At 35.9% G+C, this 22,856-nt stretch overlaps 1 protein-coding gene across 10 annotated transcripts; it reads left to right on the plus strand.

The window, feature by feature from the left end:
- Nucleotides 1-1,544: 1,544 nt before the first annotated feature.
- On the plus strand, nt 1,545-21,279 carry LOC114914687 (uncharacterized). Of its 10 annotated transcripts, none has more exons than XR_012135818.1 (10): nt 1,545-1,836; nt 1,921-2,164; nt 6,288-6,401; nt 10,181-10,827; nt 11,700-11,950; nt 12,035-12,290; nt 16,598-16,711; nt 17,187-17,292; nt 20,473-20,552; nt 20,654-21,279. XR_012135818.1 is itself a non-coding variant. In XM_073246613.1 (10 exons), exons 6-10 carry the CDS (start codon nt 10,792-10,794, stop codon nt 20,530-20,532), a joined length of 717 nt encoding a protein of 238 aa, XP_073102714.1. In that variant the 5' UTR covers nt 1,548-1,836; nt 1,921-2,164; nt 6,288-6,401; nt 6,877-6,982; nt 10,181-10,260; nt 10,362-10,791; the 3' UTR covers nt 20,533-21,279. The 10 variants fall into 10 exon arrangements, 6 of the variants coding, with proteins under 6 accessions (XP_073102716.1, XP_073102714.1, XP_073102713.1 ...); XR_012135817.1 differs by having other exon boundaries at nt 17,187-17,264; XM_073246613.1 differs by lacking the exon at nt 17,187-17,292 and adding an exon at nt 6,877-6,982 and having other exon boundaries at nt 1,548-1,836; nt 10,181-10,260; nt 10,362-10,827; nt 20,473-21,279.
- The last annotated feature ends 1,577 nt before the right edge of the window (nt 21,280-22,856 follow it).

Here is a 22,856-nt window from a genome sequence, read left to right on the forward strand (position 1 = left end):
GAGCATGGTCTATTCAACTTGATCCCTCGACCAAGAAACTCCTTGTAATGTTAACTTCTTCCCCAAGTATGTTGAGCTGACCTGACTCGGACTATTTTAGCTTTTGGGAAGTGGACTTGGTTTTGGTGGAGAATAGCATCCTTGGTGCACTGGCAATAAAGATAGATTTCTATGGGGGTGATAAGGGACACTGTTTAGCACTCATTGGGCCAGCCAGCTAAAATAAGCCTCCTATTCAAACTTGAGATGAATGTCGACCAATATTGCCCATCCAGCTTATAAAAATCAGGGATTTGTATGTCAAGTCAGACAAGGATGTTCTTAAAGCAAAGTAAATAGGATAATTTATACGTCAAGCTAAAAAGATTCTTTTTTTTTTGCTAACAATAGATCTTTGTTATTTAGGTCTCTATTAATTATTCAATGTGCAATGACCTAAAAAATTATTTAATCAGTGCAGCATTAAAATTCTAATATGGGCACCTTTCAAATGCTTGCATTTACATTTTTGCCAATTAGGCGCTTGTGCAACGTGAGTTATTACTCTCAATCATTTTATGAACTTCATAAATTTTGGATGCGTTTGGTTATATTTTTTAATTTTTAATTTTTTTTAATTTTTTTGATTTTTATTATTAAATAAAAATAAATATATATATATATATATATTTGATAATTATATTGCTATAAAACAAAAAGTAATGTTTGGAGATGGCAGGTGAAGAACTCAATGTGGGAGAATAATTCAGGAAGGGAGAGAGAAGAGGATGAGGAGATGAAGAGTTCGACGAGAGAGAAAGATTCGGACTCTTTATTTTTAGATTTGACGTTTTAGGTGTGTGAAAGTAAAAAAAAATAAATTTTGAAAAGTAAAAATTTTTTATTTTGTATATAAAATAATTATTTTAATTATTTTAATTTTTAATTTTTAATTTTTATGATGTTATCAAATATTATTTTTTATAAATTAAAAAATAAAAAAATATATTTTTTTAATGACTAACCAAACGCATCTTTGGATGCGTTTTGGTTACAATTTTTGATTTTTAAAAAATATTTTTTATTTTTTTAAATTTTTATTATTGAGTAAAAATAAAAAAATAAAAAATATGTTTAGTACTTATGTTGCTATAAAGTAAAAAGTAATATTTGGAGATGAAAGTTGAAGAGTCCGATGAGAGAGAAATGTTCATGAAGGGGGTGAGGAGGTAAAGAGCATGGGAGAAAGATTCAAATTTTTTATTTTTTGATTTGATGTTTTAGATATGCAAAATAAAAAAATAAAAAAATAAATTTTAGAAAATAAAAAATTTTTATTTTGTATGTAAAATAATTATTTTGATTATTTTAATTTTAATTTTTTATTTTTTATAATGATACTAAATATTATTTTTTAATTTTTATTTTTTAAAAATTAAAAAGTAAAAAAAATACTTCTTCGATGGCTAACCGAACGCATCCTTTGTTGTTAGATTGAACTTTTTTTTTTTTTTTAATTCAATATGCTGCTGCTATGTATATTATTGCAAATTGATCCTTTTAGCTTTTTTTTTTTTTTGGGTTTGAATATTGGTAACGCAACTAGAGTTCCGCCCCTTGCAATGCACGGGTGAGAACGGGACGCCAGATAACTGGAGTCTGGAGGAGAGTCGGGGTCCCTTGTCCTTCTCGAATCCCGTCACCGCCTCCGTTCTTATTCGATGCCGGCGGTCTAATTATCCCCCCGCGATCCGCCGCCTCCGCCCCCCTCGACCTCGACCGCTGCCCCCTCTCATCGCCGCCTGCGTCGCATCCTGCACCGCCGACGGCCCCGCCGACCACGAACTCCCCCACAAGGTACCTCCTTTCTCCTTCTTCCACTCCTCCTCCCAAAGTCAGGGTTTTGGTCTTGAAACCGCATGAGTTTCTCGGATAATGAAGGTTGTGGAGACGGCGGCGGTCATCTATCAGCAGCGGCAGAATCAGGGGAGCTGGCAGAGGAAGAGGGCCGTTTTTGGGGTCTGGATCGGATTAGGCGGTGGAGGTATGGTCGTGGCCAGGGGATGGGTGTTCACTATGTTTGTGGCGGGGCGGTGGAGGTATGGTCGTGGCCAGGAGTCGGGGGCCTGCGATGTGGGTCGAAGATTTGCTCGGTTATCAGGGCCGTTATGCCCATTCAGACGCTGTAAGGTTCTTTATTTGATTTGCTCGAAGAAAAAAAAATGTTTGTTGGATATTTTCTATGATTGGTGTGAAGATTTTGTTTGAAAGGTGTGAGTTTCTTGTTGAGGTGTACTAAAAGGAACTTGAGAGGCTTCTGGTAACGTAGATGAATTCATATACTATACAGCAAAAAGAGCATTTCATATCCAAATACAAAAAAGAAAAAAAGGCCCAAAGTTCTTCATAAAATCCAAAAGAAAAGAAATCTATTGAAATGCTTGGATGTAATTGAGTGGGAAGACAAAATAAACCACAAAAACATCTAGGGATTTTGTCCAAAGAATGAAAATAAGTTTAAAAACTTTAATGTTTTAGAAGGCAACTGTGTTATACAGGCAGTCAAGGCGTGAAACTCAACAATATTAATAACATAATATTGAGCAATTAGTGCTTACTACTTAATGCTCACATTTTAGTAGCAGTAGTTATAGCATAATCAACATACTGCATATAGCCCACTTGAAACTCATATCTAACCCCATCATTAGCTTGAAGTTACTTTATTCGCATGAGCCTACCTTAGAGTGTTCACACATGCGGTTGCATGATGCTAAAAAGGTTATGTATGCGGTCACACAATGATAAGCAGATTACAATTTTGTCACTCGATGCCAATCTTATCATATATATGTCTGTGAAATGCTAAGCAAACTGTCTTTTTGGCCTATATGTTGCCCAACCACACAGTGCCTGCATTTAGGATATGAAAGTGCAGTTGAGGGACTGCTTGCTCATATGCAGGTGCAAATGCAACCTTATGCATCACATTTGAAAACAATCATAACCTTTTTCATCTCCCTGTCCATTTTCATAATGCCAAAAATCCATAATACTTAATGAAAAAACCGGTCAATCTTTTTTGAACCATGAGCATTTTTCAGTTGCATTAGAAGACACCTAACAAAAATTGCAAATCTCCTACTTTTAATATGATTTCATATTTGTGATCCCTTCATAGTATATATATTTCTTATTGTTTTCTTGTTCCATTTTTAACTTTTTTTCTCTTTTCTGCTACCTTTTTTCTCCATATTTTTCAGTATAGACATTGATTTTCTAATTTTGTTTGATATTGGTCAAAAATCATTTGGAGCAAAAGAAAAAAAAGAAAATTCAAAATGGTTTATCTTAAGTCTTAACATGGTCATTTATCTTAATATGGTCCAGGACATGTTAGGATTTCATAATTTAAACAATGCAAATGAGAGTCTCAAGAGCCCATGCCTTGGTGATCTGTTTATATGTCTATAAGATAAGGATGGGCTTCAAGGTTAGTTAGTACGTTGGTGGTACAATGTTATTCATAGAATTGTTAATTACTAAACATACATTCATTGAACAAATTATATATCCTATGCTAGACTTCTTTATTGGAGGAAAAGACTTATCTCCTAGAAATTATGCTTAAGAAGAATTGCTTCTGCTTCTTTAAGCATTGATAGTGTAGGCTGAGTTCAAAGTTGGTTTGCTTAAACATGCTTCTGCCTGCTCTATTTTATGTTACAATGATTTTCTTGCTTTTCCTATCAAACTCTGCATAGCTTAGGTGAAAATATTTCTCAACCACAACCCAAGTGAGAATAACTATCAATTGATGATTCTTTAACTAGAAACTGGCACATAGTTGATGTTCACAATCCCCCTGGCCATGGAAATGTTTGGGGTGCATGAGTTGACAATCACACACCTGCTTTTGTTGATGTACTTTCCCCCCTTTCCCTCTAAAACAATATCAGAAAAGAGAGAACAAGAGAAGTATATTTATTAAATGAGTTGAACATATATGCTTAGTGATGTTCATGGCTTTGGCTAATTATATGCTGTTCTTATAGCTTATTCCATCTGATGTTCATGGCTTTGGCTAATTATATGCTGTTCGTATAGCTTATTCCATCTATCTGGGATTATCTATCTTATACTTTCTTATGAATGGGGAGGTACTTTGGTTACATGGATGTTTCTGTAGCATCATGAGCTTTTGTTTTTGAAATGACATTGATTTTACAGCTAAGAAGTTGTGTGTTTGGGTGCTCTACATTGGCTATCTTCCATGTTTCTGGGTTAAACTTTGTTGTGGTTTGTTGCGTTAAACACCAGTCTGTTATCACATTTGTTTTACTTTAGACAAGTTTTCTGTTAAGGGACTGGGTGCCAATAAATTTGAACAACGTGTCTAACCATCGTGATTTATGGACATTCATCAAAAGGCTCAAATTGTGTTTTAAAACGGTTAAAAGATATGAATAATCACTCAATGCTTACCTCCAAGGTTTTATAGAAAACATCTGCAGAGAATTAGATGGAAAAGATTTTACACTCACAAATAGCTATTGGGTCAAATATTTCTTTTTTCAACAATTCACTACTGTCCAAGTGAACTGCTCTAGTTAAGTTTGTGTGTATATCTTGGGCATAGTTCTTTAATATATCTATGTCTAGCTGTACTATTTAAGCACTGAGAAATGGTGAGTAAATTTTAGATTAAATGCAATATCCCATAAGGCATTAAGTGATACACATATGATACTCTTAAAAATGTTTTGCACATGGATATAGGTCTAGACAATTGGTTGCAATTATTTGTGCATTTAGAAGTTAAAAAAATAGCATGGGCATCATATTGAACATGTATATGCTGTAACTTGGAGACAAAATCTCAAAGCTCCACACCGACTCTAATAGCCCCTTCAAACTTGTGGTGGACCTCCACCAAAAGTTTATCATGAAAAGGACTAGGTCTTTGGTATACATTGCTCGACTGTCTGTGCTTGTCTTTTTATGTCAAACTTTCACATTGAACATGTATGTGTTGGGCTTTGGTCCATTCTGACCATGTATTCAAAGGTTGCCTGTGAGCACATTTTTGTCGGATTAAATATTGTCATAACTCATCATGCAATGCGGGGTCAAATGCACTCGAGTGCATCCTAGTCTCTCTCTCTCTCTCTCTCTCTCTCTCTCTCTTTGTGTGTGCGCTCGCGCGCGCATTTATAGTAGTATGCTACTTCCCAATCATAATATAGTATATGTTGCCATTAAATTGTCTTTCCTTGAAATTGCCATGTTTATCCCTAGTTAGTATTATGATTGTTGTGATACATTTGATTTAAACAGGTAGTGTATTCAAAGGATAATTCATTTTAGAAACTGAATTCAAAATAGTATTCAAAATATCTTAAGAACTTGATTGTTGAAAGAATATGAAGTTCAACTTTTCTAGTGCTGGTGAGCTGTTGTCTCAAAGCAAATTGAGCTGATGGGTAGCAAATTACCCTCTATGACAGATATGAACTTGTGTTATTCCTAAATTTGTTAACTAGTTTTGGCCTTAAAAATAGGTCATCCCAATGCTTTTGTTTTCTTTTTTTCCAATAAATTTACACCACTATCAATAAATGTTTCAAATAAATGATTTGACAGGCTTTTGTTTCTTGAACTTGATCAATTGACATCAATCCAAGCATGGCTTTCATCACAACAATTACCAAAGCCGAAAAACCATATGATCGCATTTTAGTTTTTACCGCTTTTTTAGTAGCTTGTGCATTAGCTCATCTTGTTCAAATTTCATATGCCTGTGTATCAATTTTGAATGCAAAAATTTAGAAGAATAATCTTGCAAACTGTCCTAGCCATTTTAGACATTTGGTCGCACACTGCTTACTTGTATAAGTCCAAAGAAGACTTTGAAGGAGCTTTAGCTGGTTTGTGGTTATGTAGTCATTTCTTACTGCTGTCAAAGATTTTATGCTGGCCTACATCCTTAAGAAGGTACTCTTGAAGAATCGATTTTATGTTTTTTTAATAAGATATATTCCTTGGAGGATAATTTAGTTCTATTCTTTAAATTCTTATGCAATGATCTTTCTATGTCCTGGAAAATACTGGTGATTTGGATCTGGCTGGTGTTGTGATGTCATATTTGTATTTCAACTGATCTGCCATATATATTGAAGATTGTGTTTTTCGCATTATTGTTGTCTACTTCGCTTATGCGCTCTTTTATTTTGTTATGTTATAGTTGGAATTTTGTATATGTCTATGTATCATTTATCAGCATCATTTGATTGTTCTATTGATTTCAGCGCTTCAGCTTTTGGAATTTTGAACTTCATGGGCTCTGTTTGGAGGCCTTGTTGAGTCTATTATTACACGTGATGCTGATGTTAAAGATTCTGGATCAGTCAGACGTGGACATGGTAAATTTTTTCCCTTAATATGCTTTGCATATGTGCAGAACAATTTTATAACTGTAACAACTGAAGCACCTACTAACACCAGTGAGACATCATTTGATGGCATTATTGATGGCCATAATGACCAGCCATGACCATATGTAGATTTCTTTTCATCTTTGTGACTTCTGTTTGTTTAGATATTCCTTTTTGGATCAGATATATCTTTGAAGCAATTGATATTTTTGGTATGGTAATATAAGCTATATAGAAAGCAATTTCAACAAAAGAACCAGATCGAGAAATCATTGTTGATGGAAAGTGTAACTATATTTTTTGAATCATGAGATATTTTCACATACATTCATATCTGAGAGCGCTCATGTGTGAAGACTGCAAGTTATGATTGGTTTTAATTTAATCACATTATCTTTAAGTTTATGAGCATGTAATTGAGGACTATGCATGAATTTAATTTTCTTTATCGGTTCTTGATTAGGTAAAGCATATGTAGTGTACTATGATTAATGGTGGAGAGCTGTAGCTTCTGTTGATTCTTGAATAGCATATGATGCTGGTTAGGCTTCTATCCTACAAGCTTGTTGGTATGACTTAAAAGTCTGGATGTCTTTTTTCTTTTTTTATTTTGAAATTGTGAATATCATGAAAACCTTCAATGAATTACTGGTGATCAGGGATTACTTGTTAGTAGTCAGTGAAAAATAATACATATCAAAAGCTGTATGTTCTTCTCTCTATACTACTAAAGCAAGAGAATAGAGAAAAAGTTATCTAAAATTAAAAAATCTAAAAAGTTGGGGTTTCAAAATTCTCAAATGGAGGCTTCTTGATATAATGATCATTGACAGTCAGCTGCTAATTCCCAAGGAGGATGCAATGGCCATAAGGATCAGATGCAGGGGCTCTCAGATGGCTGTTGGGACCAAACAAAGGACTCAGATAGAGTGCAAGCCATCAAGGTATTTTGGGACCTCAGCTAGCTGGGAGAAGCATAATTGGAGCATATCAAAGCATTTGATGCAATTAATGGTCACCATTAAAGGGAATATGCTTCCTTTAATAAGGGTTCTTTTTTATCTAGTTGTTACTGGGAAGGTTTTGGATGTAGCAGAATTTTGATTAATAAGGAGTTATTTTTGGAGCCAAACTTTGTTGAAAAATCCCTAGGTTCATTATTGATTGGTTAGGAGTTCCTTAAGTTTTGATCCTTTTCTTCCTTTGTAAATCTCTTCCTCCTTTCTCCTTCCTTCTTTAAGCCCTTTATCTCACCATCGTTGGTCATTTGTTGCCATTTATTATGTTGGTGTTGCTTCTTCAACTATTTATTATAGAGTTCATATATAATAGGTTCAATGAATGTGTTTCCTGTGTCCTCTCATTCACTCTTTTCTACCTCTATTTGCTGCTTCCATTAAAAAAGATAATACACTAAATCTGCAGCTCTGTTGAAACTTCCTGAGATATCAACATAGGACACCTGAGATGGACTTACAAGCATGGTTCGCCATACTGGACCTCCTATACTAATAGCAAAGAGATACTATGTATAGCAAGTGTATTGCATGTTGATACCATGAATTGACTCATGTCAAAATTGTATGAATATGGTATCAGTACCAAAACCTGTATTTGGGAACCATGCTTACAAGCCCAACAATGATGATCATCAATTATTCAATCAATCCAGATCTCTCTACTTAAGACCCATACTTCCCACAAAATGTAAAATGAAATTGTTTTTTCATTATGCATCTTATAATAGCAAAAACAAAATGCTTTTTCTACCATTTTTTCATTAACACGATGGGGAGATTACTTTTCTACCAAAATCCTATTTTAATCAATTAGGCCCACCTACTCATTGCAGGCTGTTCCTAGTTTGCCTTGCATCATTTTCTTATTTGAGACAAACTTCCTACTCTATTCTTGCACTTCCCCTTTCTTTCTTTGACCTGTCCTCTCTTTTTCCTTGCCATTGTCTTTAACCTGAGTTGATAGTCAGTCTTAGGACATTCGTCCCAGGTTACAAGGCACCAGACAGTCAATGCAGCAACTTAGTCAAAGGGTTGAACCTCATTTTATCTCTATATCGGCTTTTGTTTAGATGCTATGATTGCAATAGTCCTTGAAAATAAAAGTAGCGCAACAAAGAAGAACATGGCTGTGAGCTGCATGGAGGTCTTAGCATGAAATATTTTGCCAGCTAAAGGCCTCTAACCGATGAAACTGAAGCAGATAGTTAGGCCTTTGCTCTTGCACTGAGCTGGATCAAGTGGCAATAGTATTCGAGTTTCTTCCTAACTCATGGTGTCTAGTTTCACAAAAGTTGGAAGCCGGATGTATAAAGATCATTTGCTTTGGCCCAAGGGAGGACATGAAGGGTGCAGCAATCAGATCCGGAGGTTCTCAGATAGCTGTTTGGAGTCTTTGGACTGACCGATTATGATGAAGCAAGAAAGCAATCATTTGACTATCATGTGGAAGCGAAAGCTATGGGGCCACTTCGGCTCTGTTCTTGTCCACTGGCATTCAATATTTCTATACTATCATGCCCAGAATGTCTGACCAATTACCTACCTATAGATAGAGGAGAGACAGTGCAAGGCAGCAGTATCCTTGTGCCATTTTACAGTTGTGTGGTGAATATTCTTATGATGAAGGTGGTAGTATCCTCACCTTAGAGCCGAATAGCTTGACCGTGTAGAGAGATACTTGGGGCTAAAGAGTGGTGAAGGAGGCTTCACAAAAATTTAGGAAGCTGAAGCTCTTGTGAAGCATCTTAGGATAAGTAAACTTAAATATTATAGACGAACAGGATTCAAATATTTGATGGTTTTATCTTAGAAAATATGTGATATTTGGTTATTTAAATTTGTCAAAATAAATGTGGCCTTCAAGGTCGGTGTTAGATATTGAAGCATAAAATTGGAGGAGCTTGATTGTAGAGTTGGATGCATCAGGAATGAGCGCAGATATGAGAATAATATTTCCAAGGAATGGCATGAAGTGGAAGAATTTGGCTTAAGTTGAAGAGTTAGCTAGAGTCTGTGAATTGGCCAGTGCTTTTAAAAGTAAAGGGATACATGGGGAGGAAGAAGGCTTGGGAATACCGATTGTCTATACAAGTCATGTCACTTCATTTCTTCAAATACCTATACCTGACTGTGTTAAACTTGGTGAACTATCATCTCTGTTCAAAATGATGCATTGTAGTTGAGGAATTGTTTCAGCTTCTTTCTTTCTACTTGATAGAGTAACTTTTTTCAGGCTGTATATACTGGATGCCTTTCTTGGTGGGGAATACTTTTGAGGAAGCAACATAGGATGTCTATCACATGGTAGTTTCTTTTTATAAACATGAGACTGTAAATCAAGGTTTACTTATTTATTTCTAAGGATGAACAGGATGATTGTGGATCTGAGTCTACCCATGTCAACCTCTTCACAAGCTTTAGTGGAGGTTATGTGATGCTAACTATACAGAATACTGCTACCTATCACCTGCCATATTACTGCTCAATTCACCTGTCTGATATGGCACTCGGAGATTTGCGCAGTGCACAGGGGGTAGGTGGTGGCCCCCAGCTACCGCAGCCAATTACGAACTCCATCTGAGACTGGTGAACTGAGTGGTGATATGGTGGGTGATCTCGGGCATTTTTTAACCATGTAATACTTGCATGCCCTGTATTTCCTCAAAATAAAACAATATTTTCATTATGTTTTTACTGTCCTTCAACATATGCCAAATGTTCTCTATGACAATGGTTCCAAATGTGCAGGAGGCATACTCAATAGAGTGGATGGCTATGTGTTCATGGGCGCACTATATTAGTCTGTGAAATTGCCTGACCACTCTTTGGTATTTCATTTCCATCAAATCAGTTTCTGGGGACAGTTTAAAGTTTTCTGCTTGCCCTGTGCATCAGAACATGAACCTGAATCTAACAAATTGCAAAATAGGTGGAAAAAGAAGAATCCACGCTTCTGAAGCAAGGATGTTGGCAGCAATGGTGAACAAATCCTTCAATTAGTGGCATCCTGTTCTAATTCTTTAGTGAAGGACATGTCAATACTACAGGAAATGTAGATGTTGTCAATGTGAATCTGATATTTGTGCAATGGAGTTTTCCAGCTTCACTGATTAAACTGTGAGGTCTGAGACACTGTACATAATTTGTTTCTTGGAGCAGCAGTTGTACTTGAAGATTCTTTAATGTAGTCAGGGCAGCCTGATGAGAACAATGGGTATATACCATGAGGAGGATTACTTGGTTCTATTATACAACTGTTGCAAGGGTTTTGCGGTGACATATCTCCCTCAGAAAAGGCTTTGCAATGACATGCTGCATTATCCTGTTGCAGATGATGTTCAGTCAATGCAACCATAGTCATGAACTCTTGGCAAGGCATTATTTGGGGATGGCAGGTGAATAACTCAATATGGGAGAATGATTCAGGAAGGGAGGGAGAAGAGGATGAGGAGATGAAGAGTTCGACGAGAGAAGGATTCAGACTTTTTATTTTTAGATTTGACGTTTTATGTGTGTGGAAGTAAAAAAAAGTAAAAAAAATAAATTTTAAAAAGTAAAAAATTTTTACTTTACATATAAAATAATTATTTTAATTATTTTAATTTTTAATTTTTATGATGTTATCAAATATTATTTTTTAATTTTTATTTTTTAAAAATTAAAAAATAAAAAAAAATATATTTTTTTAATGATTAATCAAATGCATCTCTTGGATGCGTTTTGGTTAAATTTTTGATTTTTAAAAATATATTTTTTATTTTTTTAAATTTTTATTATTGAATAAAATAAAAAAATAAAAAAATATATTTAGTACCTATGTTGCTATAAAGTAAAAAGTAATATTTGGAGAGCCCGACGAGAGAGAAAGATTCATGAAGGGGGTGAGGAGGTAAAGACCTCGACGTGCGAGAAAGATTTAGATTTTTTATTTTTTAATTTGATATTTTAGATATGTAAAATAAAAAAATAAAAAAATAAATTTTAAAAAATAAAAAAAATTATTTTATATGTAAAATAATTATTTTAATTATTTTAATTTTAGTTTTTTATTTTTTATGATGATACTAAATATTATTTTTTAATTTTTATTTTTTAAAAATTAAAAAATAAAAAAAATACTTCTTCGATGGCTAACCGAACGCATCCTTTGTTGTTAGATTGAACTTTTTTTTTTTTTAATTCAATATGCTGCTGCTATGTATATTATTGCAAATTGATCCTTTTAGCTTTTTTTTTTTTGGGGTTTGAATATTGGTAACGCAACTAGAGTTCCGCCCCTTGCAATGCACGGGTGAGAACGGGACGCCAGATAACTGGAGTCTGGAGGAGAGTCGGGGTCCCTTGTCCTTCTCGAATCCCGTCACCGCCTCCGTTCTTATTCGATGCCGGCGGTCTAATTATCCCCCCGCGATCCGCCGCCTCCGCTCCCCTCGACCTCGACCGCTGCCCCCTCTCATCGCCGCCTGCGTCGCATCCTGCACCGCCGACGGCCCCGCCGATCACGAACTCCCCCACAAGGTACCTCCTTTCTCCTTCTTCCACTCCTCCTCCCAAAGTCAGGGTTTTGGTCTTGAAACCGCATGAGTTTCTCGGATAATGAAGGTTGTGGAGACGGCGGCGGTCATCTATCAGCAGCGGCAGAATCAGGGGAGCTGGCAGAGGAAGAGGGCCGTTTTTGGGGTCTGGATCGGATTGGGCGGTGGAGGTATGGTCGTGGCCAGGGGATGGGTGTTCACTATGTTTGTGGCGGGGCGGTGGAGGTATGGTCGTGGCCAGGAGTCGGGGGCCTAGTCGGGGGCCCGCGATGTGGGTCGAAGATTTGCTCGGTTATGAGGGCCGTTATGCCCATTCAGACGCTGTAAGGTTCTTTATTTGATTTGCTCGAAGAAAAAAAAATGTTTGTTGGATATTTTCTATGATTGGTGTGAAGATTTTGTTTGAAAGGTGTGAGTTTCTTGTTGAGGTGTACTAAAAGGAACTTGAGAGGCTTCTGGTAACGTAGATGAATTCATATACTATACAGCAAAAAGAGCATTTCATATCCAAATACAAAAAAGAAAAAAAGGCCCAAAGTTCTTCATAAAATCCAAAAGAAAAGAAATCTATTGAAATGCTTGGATGTAATTGAGTGGGAAGACAAAATAAACCACAAAAACATCTAGGGATTTTGTCCAAAGAATGAAAATAAGTTTAAAAACTTTAATGTTTTAGAAGGCAACTGTGTTATACAGGCAGTCAAGGCGTGAAACTCAACAATATTAATAACATAATATTGAGCAATTAGTGCTTACTACTTAATGCTCACATTTTAGTAGCAGTAGTTATAGCATAATCAACATACTGCATATAGCCCACTTGAAACTCATATCTAACCCCATCATTAGCTTGAAGTTACTTTATTCGCATGAGCCTACCTTAGAGTGTTCACACATGCGGTTGCATGATGCTAAAAAGGTTATGTATGCGGTCACACAATGATAAGCAGATTACAATTTTGTCACTCGATGCCAATCTTATCATATATATGTCTGTGAAATGCTAAGCAAACTGTCTTTTTGGCCTATATGTTGCCCAACCACACAGTGCCTGCATTTAGGATATGAAAGTGCAGTTGAGGGACTGCTTGCTCATATGCAGGTGCAAATGCAACCTTATGCATCACATTTGAAAACAATCATAACCTTTTTCATCTCCCTGTCCATTTTCATAATGCCAAAAATCCATAATACTTAATGAAAAAACCGGTCAATCTTTTTTGAACCATGAGCATTTTTCAGTTGCATTAGAAGACACCTAAAACAAATTGCAAATCTCCTACTTTTAATATGATTTAATATTTGTGATCCCTTCATAGTATATATATTTCTTATTGTTTTCTTGTTCCATTTTTAACTTTTTTTCCCTTTTCTGTTACCTTTTTTCTCCATATTTTTCAGTATAGACATTGATTTTCTAATTTTGTTTGATATTGGTCAAAAATCATTTGGAGCAAAAGAAAAAAAAGAAAATTCAAAATGGTTTATCTTAAGTCTTAACATGGTCATTTATCTTAATATGGTCCAGGACATGTTAGGATTTCATAATTTAAACAATGCAAATGAGAGTCTCAAGAGCCCATGCCTTGGTGATCTGTTTATATGTCTATAAGATAAGGATGGGCTTCAAGGTTAGTTAGTACGTTGGTGGTACAATGTTATTCATAGAATTGTTAATTACTAAACATACATTCATTGAACAAATTATATATCCTATGCTAGACTTCTTTATTGGAGGAAAAGACTTATCTCCTAGAAATTATGCTTAAGAAGAATTGCTTCTGCTTCTTTAAGCATTGATAGTGTAGGCTGAGTTCAAAGTTGGTTTTCTTAAACATGCTTCTGCCTGCTCTATTTTATGTTACAATGATTTTCTTGCTTTTCCTATCAAACTCTGCATAGCTTACGTGAAAATATTTCTCAACCACAACCCAAGTGAGAATAACTATCAATTGATGATTCTTTAACTAGAAACTGGCACATAGTTGATGTTCACAATCCCCCTGGCCATGGAAATGTTTGGGGTGCATGAGTTGACAATCACACACCTGCTTTTGTTGATGTACTTTTCCCCCTTTCCCTCTAAAACAATATCAGAAAAGAGAGAACAAGAGAAGTATATTTATTAAATGAGTTGAACATATATGCTTAGTGATGTTCATGGCTTTGGCTAATTATATGCTGTTCTTATAGCTTATTCCATCTGATGTTCATGGCTTTGGCTAATTATATGCTGTTCGTATAGCTTATTCCATTTATCTGGGATTATCTATCTTATACTTTCTTATGAATGGGGAGGTACTTTGGTTACATGGATATTTCTGTAGCATCATTAGCTTTTGTTTTTGAAATGACATTGATTTTACAGCTAAGAAGTTCTGTGTTTGGATGCTCTACATTGGCTATCTTCCATGTTTCTGGGTTAAACTTTGTTGTGGTTTGTTGCGTGAAACACCAGTCTGTTATCACATTTGTTTTACTTTAGACAAGTTTTCTGTTAAGGGACTGGGTGCCAATAAATTTGAACAACGTGTCTAACCATCATGATTTATGGACATTCATCAAAAGGCTCAAATTGTGTTTTAAAACGGTTAAAAGATATGAATAATCACTCAATGCTTACCTCCAAGGTTTTATAGAAAACATCTGCAGAGAATTAGATGGAAAAGATTTTACACTCACAAATAGCTATTGGGTCAAATATTTCTTTTTTCAACAATTCACTACTGTCCAAGTGAACTGCTCTAGTTAAGTTTGTGTGTATATCTTGGGCATAGTTCTTTAATATATCTATGTCTAGCTGTACTATTTAAGCACTGAGAAATGGTGAGTAAATTTTAGATTAAATGCAATATCCCATAAGGCATTAAGTGATACACATATGATACTCTTAAAAATGTTTTGCACATGGATATAGGTCTACACAATTGGTTGCAATTATTTGTGCATTTAGAAGTTAAAAAAATAGCATGGGCATCATATTGAACATGTATATGCTGTAACTTGGAGACAAAATCTCAAAGCTCCACACCGACTCTAATAGCCCCTTCAAACTTGTGGTGGACCTCCACCAAAAGTTTATCATGAAAAGGACTAGGCCTTTGGTATACATTGCTCGACTGTCTGTGCTTGTCTTTTTGTGTCAAACTTTCACATTGAACATGTATGTGTTGGGCTTTGGTCCATTCTGACCATGTATTCAAAGGTTGCCTGTGAGCACATTTTTGTCGGATTAAATATTGTCATAACTCATCATGCAATGCGGGGTCAAATGCACTTGAGTGCATCCTAGTCTCTCTCTCTCTCTCTCTCTCTCTCTCTCTCTTTGTGTGTGCGCGCGCGCGCATTTATAGTAGTATGCTACTTCCCAATCATAATATAGTATATGTTGCCATTAAATTGTCTTTCCTTGAAATTTCCATGTTTATCCCTAGTTAGTATTATGATTGTTGTGATACATTTGATTTAAACAGGTAGTGTATTCAAAGGATAATTCATTTTAGAAACTGAATTCAAAATAGTATTCAAAATATCTTAAGAACTTGATTGTTGAAAGAATATGAAGTTCAACTTTTCTAGTGCTGGTGAGCTGTTGTCTCAAAGCAAATTGAGCTGATGGGTAGCAAATTACCCTCTATGACAGATATGAACTTGTGTTATTCCTAAATTTGTTAACTAGTTTTGGCCTTAAAAATAGGTCATCCCAATGCTTTTGTTTTCTTTTTTTCCAATAAATTTACACCACTATCAATAAATGTTTCAAATAAATTGCAAAGATGACACCTCTATGTTAATAATAATTGCATGAGAATTATTTCACAGATATCATAGCTCAAATCTTGTAAATTTATTCTAGAATTTGTTATCTCAGTCTACCTTCTCTTAAATGATTTTTAAAAAATTATAATCTGAAGAAAAATTACAAAAATAACTGGGACATCTTTGGGGCATTCTGATTTGACAGGCTTTTGTTTCTTGAACTTGATCAATTGACATCAATCCAAGCAAGGCTTTCATCACAACAATTACCAAAGCCGAAAAACCATATGATCGCATTTTAGTTTTTACCGCTTTTTTAGTAGCTTGTGCATTAGCTCATCTTGTTCAAATTTCATATGCCTGTGTATCAATTTTGAATGCAAAAATTTAGAAGAATAACCTTGTAAACTGTCCTAGCCATTTTAGACATTTGGTCGCACACTGCTTACTTGTATAAGTCCAAAGAAGACTTTGAAGGAGCTTTAGCTGGTTTGTGGTTATGTAGTCATTTCTTACTGCTGTCAAAGATTTTATGCTGGCCTACATCCTTAAGAAGGTACTCTTGAAGAATCGATTTTATGTTTTTTTTAATAAGATATATTCCTTGGAGGATAATTTAGTTCTATTCTTTAAATTCTTATGCAATGATCTTTCTATGTCCTGGAAAATACTGGTGATTTGGATCTGGCTGGTGTTGTGATGTCATATTTGTATTTCAACTGATCTGCCATATATATTGAAGATTGTGTTTTTCGCATTATTGTTGTCTACTTCGCTTATGCGCTCTTTTATTTTGTTATGTTATAGTTGGAATTTTGTATATGTCTATGTATCATTTATCAGCATCATTTGATTGTTCTATTGATTTCAGCGCTTCAGCTTTTGGAATTTTGAACTTCATGGGCTCTGTTTGGAGGCCTTGTTGAGTCTATTATTACACGTGATGCTGATGTTAAAGATTCTGGATCAGTCAGACGTGGACATGGTAAATTTTTTCCCTTAATATGCTTTGCATATGTGCAGAACGATTTTATAACGGTAACAACTGAAGCACCTACTAACACCAGTGAGACATCATTTGATGGCATTATTGATGGCCATAATGACAAGCCATGACCATATGTAGATTTCTTTTCATCTTTGTGACTTCTGTTTGTTTAGATATTCCTTTTTGGATCAGATATATCTTTGAAGCAATTGATATTTTTGGTATGATAATATAAGCTATATAGAAAGCAATTTCAACAAAAGAACCAGATCGAGAAATCATTGTTGATGGAAAGTGTAACTATATTTTTTGAATCATGAGATATTTTCACATACATTCATATCTGAGAGCGCTCATGTGTGAAGACTGCAAGTTATGATTGGTTTTAATTTAATCACATTATCTTTAAGTTTATGAGCATGTAATTGAGGACTATGCATGAATTTAATTTTCTTTACCGGTTCTTGATTAGGTAAAGCATATGTAGTGTACTATGATTAATGGTGGAGAGCTGTAGCTTCTGTTGATTCTTGAATAGCATATGATGCTGGTTAGGCTTCTATCCTACAAGCTTGTTGGTATGACTTAAAAGTCTGGATGTCTTTTTTCTTTTTTTATTTTGAAATTGTGAATATCATGAAAACCTTCAATGAATTACTGGTGATCAGGGATTACTTGTTAGTAGTCAGTGAAAAATAATGCATATCAAAAGCTGTATGTTCTTCTCTCTATACTACTAAAGCAAGAGAATAGAGAAAAAGTTATCTAAAATTAAAAAATCTAAAAAGTTGGGGTTTCAAAATTCTCAAATGGAGGCTTCTTGATATAATGATCATTGACAGTCAGCCGCTAATTCCCAAGGAGGATGCAATGGCCATAAGGATCAGATGCAGGGGCTCTCAGATGGCTGTTGGGACCAAACAAAGGACTCAGATAGAGTGCAAGCCATCAAGGTATTTTGGGACCTCAGCTAGCTGGGAGAAGCATAATTGGAGCATATCAAAGCATTTGATGCAATTAATGGTCACCATTAAAGGGAATATGCTTCCTTTAATAAGGGTTCTTTTTTATCTAGTTGTTACTGGGAAGGTTTTGGATGTAGCAGAATTTAGATTAATAAGGAGTTATTTTTGGAGCCAAACTTTGTTGAAAAATCCCTAGGTTCATTATTGATTGGTTAGGAGTTCCTTAAGTTATGATCCTTTTCTTCCTTTGTAAATCTCTTCCTCCTTTCTCCTTCCTTCTTTAAGCCCTTTATCTCACCATCGTTGGTCATTTGTTGCCATTTATTATGTTGGTGTTGCTTCTTCAACTATTTATTATAGAGTTCATATATAATAGGTTCAATGAATGTGTTTCCTGTGTCCTCTCATTCACTCTTTTCTACCTCTATTTGCTGCTTCCATTAAAAATGATAATACACTAAATCTGCAGCTCTGTTGAAACTTCCTGAGATATCAACATAGGACACCTGAGATGGACTTACAAGCATGGTTCGCCATACTGGACCTCCTATACTAATAGCAAAGAGATACTATGTATAGCAAGTGTATTGCATGTTGGTACCATGAATTGACTCATGTCAAAATTGTATGAATATGGTATCAGTACCAAAACCTGTATTTGGGAACCATGCTTACAAGCCCAACAATGATGATCATCAATTATTCAATCAATCCAGATCTCTCTACTTAAGACCCATACTTCCCACAAAATGTAAAATGAAATTGTTTTTTCATTATGCATCTTATAATAGCAAAAACAAAATGCTTTTTCTACCATTTTTTCATTAACACGATGGGGAGATTACTTTTCTACCAAAATCCTATTTTAATCAATTAGGCCCACCTACTCATTGCAGGCTGTTCCTAGTTTGCCTTGCATCATTTTCTTATTTGAGACAAACTTCCTACTCTATTCTTGCACTTCCGCTTTCTTTCTTTGACCTGTCCTCTCTTTTTCCTTGCCATTGTCTTTAACCTGAGTTGATAGTCAGTCTTAGGACATTCGTCCCAGGTTACAAGGCACCAGACAGTCAATGCAGCAACTTAGTCAAAGGGTTGAACCTCATTTTATCTCTATATCGGCTTTTGTTTAGATGCTATGGTTGCAATAGTCCTTGAAAATAAAAGTAGCGCAACAAAGAAGAACATGGCTGTGAGCTGCATGGAGGTCTTACCATGAAATATTTTGCCAGCTAAAGGCCTCTAACCGATGAAACTGAAGCAGATAGCTAGGCCTTTGCTCTTGCACTGAGCTGGATCAAGTGGCAATAGTATTTGAGTTTCTTCCTAACTCATGGTGTCTAGTTTCACAAAAGTTGGAAGCCGGATGTATAAAGATCATTTGCTTTGGCCCAAGGGAGGACATGAAGGGTGCAGCAATCAGATCCGGAGGTTCTCAGATAGCTGTTTGGAGTCTTTGGACTGACCGATTATGATGAAGCAAGAAAGCAATCATTTGACTATCATGTGGAAGCGAAAGCTATGGGGCCACTTCGGCTCTGTTCTTGTCCACTGGCATTCAATATTTCTATACTATCATGCCAAGAATGTCTGACCAATTACCTACCTATAGATAGAGGAGAGACAGTACAAGGCAGCAGTATCCTTGTGCCATTTTACAGGTGTGTGGTGAATATTCTTATGATGAAGGTGGTAGTATCCTCACCTTAGAGCCGAGTAGCTTGACCGTGTAGAGAGATACTTGGGGCTAAAGAGTGGTGAAGGAGGCTTCACAAAAATTTAGGAAGCTGAAGCTCTTGTGAAGCATCTAAGGATAAGTAAACTTAAATATTATAGACGAACAGGATTCAAATATTTGATGGTTTTATCTTAGAAAATATGTGATATTTGGTTATTTAAATTTGTCAAAATAAATGTGGCCTTCAAGGTCGGTGTTAGATATTGAAGCATAAAATTGGAGGAGCTTGATTGTAGAGTTGGATGCATCAGGAATGAGCGCAGATATGAGAATAATATTTCCAAGGAATGGCATGAAGTGGAAGAATTTGGCTTAAGTTGAAGAGTTAGCTAGAGTCTGTGAATTGGCCAGTGCTTTTAAAAGTAAAGGGATACATGGGAATACCGATTGTCTATACAAGTCATGTCACTTCATTTCTTCAAATACCTATACCTGACTGTGTTATACTTGGTGAACTATCATCTCTGTTCAAAATGATGCATTGTAGTTGAGGAATTGTTTCAGCTTCTTTCTTTCTACTTGATAGAGTAACTTTATTCAGGCTGTATATACTGGATGCTTTCTTGGTGGGGAATACTTTTGAGGAAGCAACATAGGATGTCTATCACATGGTAGTTTCTTTTTATAAACATGAGACTGTAAATCAAGGTTTACTTATTTATTTCTAAGGATGAACAGGATGATTGTGGATCTGAGTCTACCCATGTCAACCTCTTCACAAGCTTTAGTGGAGGTTATGTGATGCTAACTATACAGAATACTGCTACCTATCACCTGCCATATTACTGCTCAATTCACCTGTCTGATATGGCACTCGGAGATTTGCGCAGTGCACAGGGGGTAGGTGGTGGCACCCAGCTACCGCAGCCAATTACGAACTCCATCTGAGACTGGTGAACTGAGTGGTGATATGGTGGGTGATCTCGGGCATTTTTTAACCATGTAATACTTGCATGCCCTGTATTTCCTCAAAATAAAACAATATTTTCATTATGTTTTTACTGTCCTTCAACATATGCCAAATGTTCTCTGTGACAATGGTTCCAAATGTGCAGGAGGCATACTCAATAGAGTGGATGGCTATGTGTTCATGGGCGCACTATATTAGTCTGTGAAATTGCCTGACCACTCTTTGGTATTTCATTTCCATCAAATCAGTTTCTGGGGACAGTTTAAAGTTTTCTGCTTGCCCTGTGCATCAGAACCTGAACCTGAATCTAACAAATTGCAAAATAGGTGGAAAAAGAAGAATCCACGCTTCTGAAGCAAGGATGTTGGCAGCAATGGTGAACAAATCCTTCAATTAGAGGCATCCTGTTCTAATTCTTTAGTGAAGGACATGTCAATACTACAGGAAATGTAGATGTTGTCAATGTGAATCTGATATTTGTGCAATGGAGTTTTCCAGCTTCACTGATTAAACTGTGAGGTCTGAGACACTGTACATAATTTGTTTCTTGGAGCAGCAGTTGTACTTGAAGATTCTTTAATGTAGTCAGGGCAGCCTGATGAGAACAATGGGTATATACCATGAGGAGGATTACTTGGTTCTATTATACAACTGTTGCAAGGGTTTTGCGGTGACATATCTCCATCAGAAAAGGCTTTGCAATGACATGCTGCATTATCCTGTTTCAGATGATGTTCGGTCAATGCAACCATAGTCATGAACTCTTGGCAAGGCATTATGATTTTTTTCAGTCTAGTGCCATTTTTTTTTTTTTTCTTTTCAATTTTGTGTGTTGAAGCTTCTGCAACCGTAGTCGTAAAACCCAGGTCCTGTCACCAAGTTTTGAGGGCATTGTGCGAGCCTTCCCTCAAATTATACCAGAAATCTCTTTTCAAAAGTTACTAATTTTTTACTTTGCCTACCTTCTTTGACATTATTCTTATATTTGAGCATCTCTTTTACATATGGCAGGTCTCTGTGAAGTAATTGTTCTCTTTGATAGAAAATGATATATGATTAGAAGCATTTCTAATAAATTCTTGGATATCCTCTACCGTAATTTGACATGAGTTGGTTTACGGTCCAAGGTTTCCATATCAGTGGTGCAGCCAATTTAATTATTGAACGAGAGTCTTCTTAGGAAAGGAAAATAAAAGCATCATTACTTTTCTATTTTTTGCGATGCTTCATGGCTGATTGGTGGTTGGTGGGAGAAATGCTTAGACCTACTTCTTTGCAGAAATATGTGCCACTCTTTTGCATCTCCAAGTGGATTAGGAAGAAAGATTTAGTTTGGATAAACAAATACAAGAGAAAGATTTAGTTTGGATAAACAAGTACGCGAGCAGGCCAACAAAGAAAGTAGAGAAAGATTAAAAGGCACGGTAGAATATAAAGACCAGATGTCCAGTTTGTGAGATGCGTGGTGTCAGCTGAAGACCTCACATGTCATTGCATGGTTGACTTCTCTTTTACTGAAGCCTTTGCCTTTTATGACGCTAAAGACTTCAATTTTACAGAAGGCGGTTGACTTGCTCACGGCTTGAATTTGAAGTAGTGGGTTTTTAGAGCTTTGCCGATGAAATCTGGTCATGGCTAATATTTTATCGGTAGGTTTAAGAATCTTCAAGCATATTTTACTATGATTGATAACAAAATTGGCTCCTATGTTCTAATTTCTATAAACAATGGACCTCTTCTTGCCTGTTGGATGGTTACTAGAAGTCTGTTTACACATTTGTCTGTAGACATGTCCTTTTGTTTATGTCCAAGGGAAAATTATCTTCGAGAAATATTAGGAGTTAAACATTGGTAATAGTTGATCTCTTTTCTTCTAGTTCTGGTACATTCTGAAAGAAAGAGAGCAACTTGGGTGATATTGTTCCTTGGCTCTAACTTTTGCTCTAAATCCGGCCTCTCGTGAAAAGGTAAAGGATGAAGAGGATGTTAGCAATGCTGACTTGGGACTAACATGAACTTGAGTACCGAAGTGCTTTGAAAGCTCTATGTGGAATTCTCTTAGTGGATGGCTTCTAGTCCCACTCCTTATCACAGGAAACAAAATGATAGGAATTCGAAACATTGACTTTGATGGGGCAAATGAACATGACCACCTTTAGAGAGGACAACGGAGAAAACCTCCCATCCAACTAGAAATGTAAGGAATTATAGAGAAGATAAAAGAAGAGGACCCAAGAAATTGACATGAGTTGGTGCCTACTGGGGTTGACCCAACCTTTTCTTTAATCAATAAAAAAGAAATGGGGACATGTTACATGGTGTGGGGGGTTGAAGAAAAGGAAGAAAGCACCCTGATTTGGAAGCTAGCCAAGTAACTCATGCAAAGGTCATCTGAGCCACTCCACTATGTACCACAACTTGGAGTCATGGTTGCCCCTTGGAAGGCAGTTTTGGCAAGAAATTTTGAAATTGACTTTCATGAAAATGTTAAACACATGAAAAAGTCATTTGGAAAATATAAATATATAA

This window comes from Elaeis guineensis, chromosome 12 (assembly GCF_000442705.2).
Source record: "Elaeis guineensis isolate ETL-2024a chromosome 12, EG11, whole genome shotgun sequence".
Lineage (NCBI taxonomy): Eukaryota > Viridiplantae > Streptophyta > Magnoliopsida > Arecales > Arecaceae > Elaeis > Elaeis guineensis.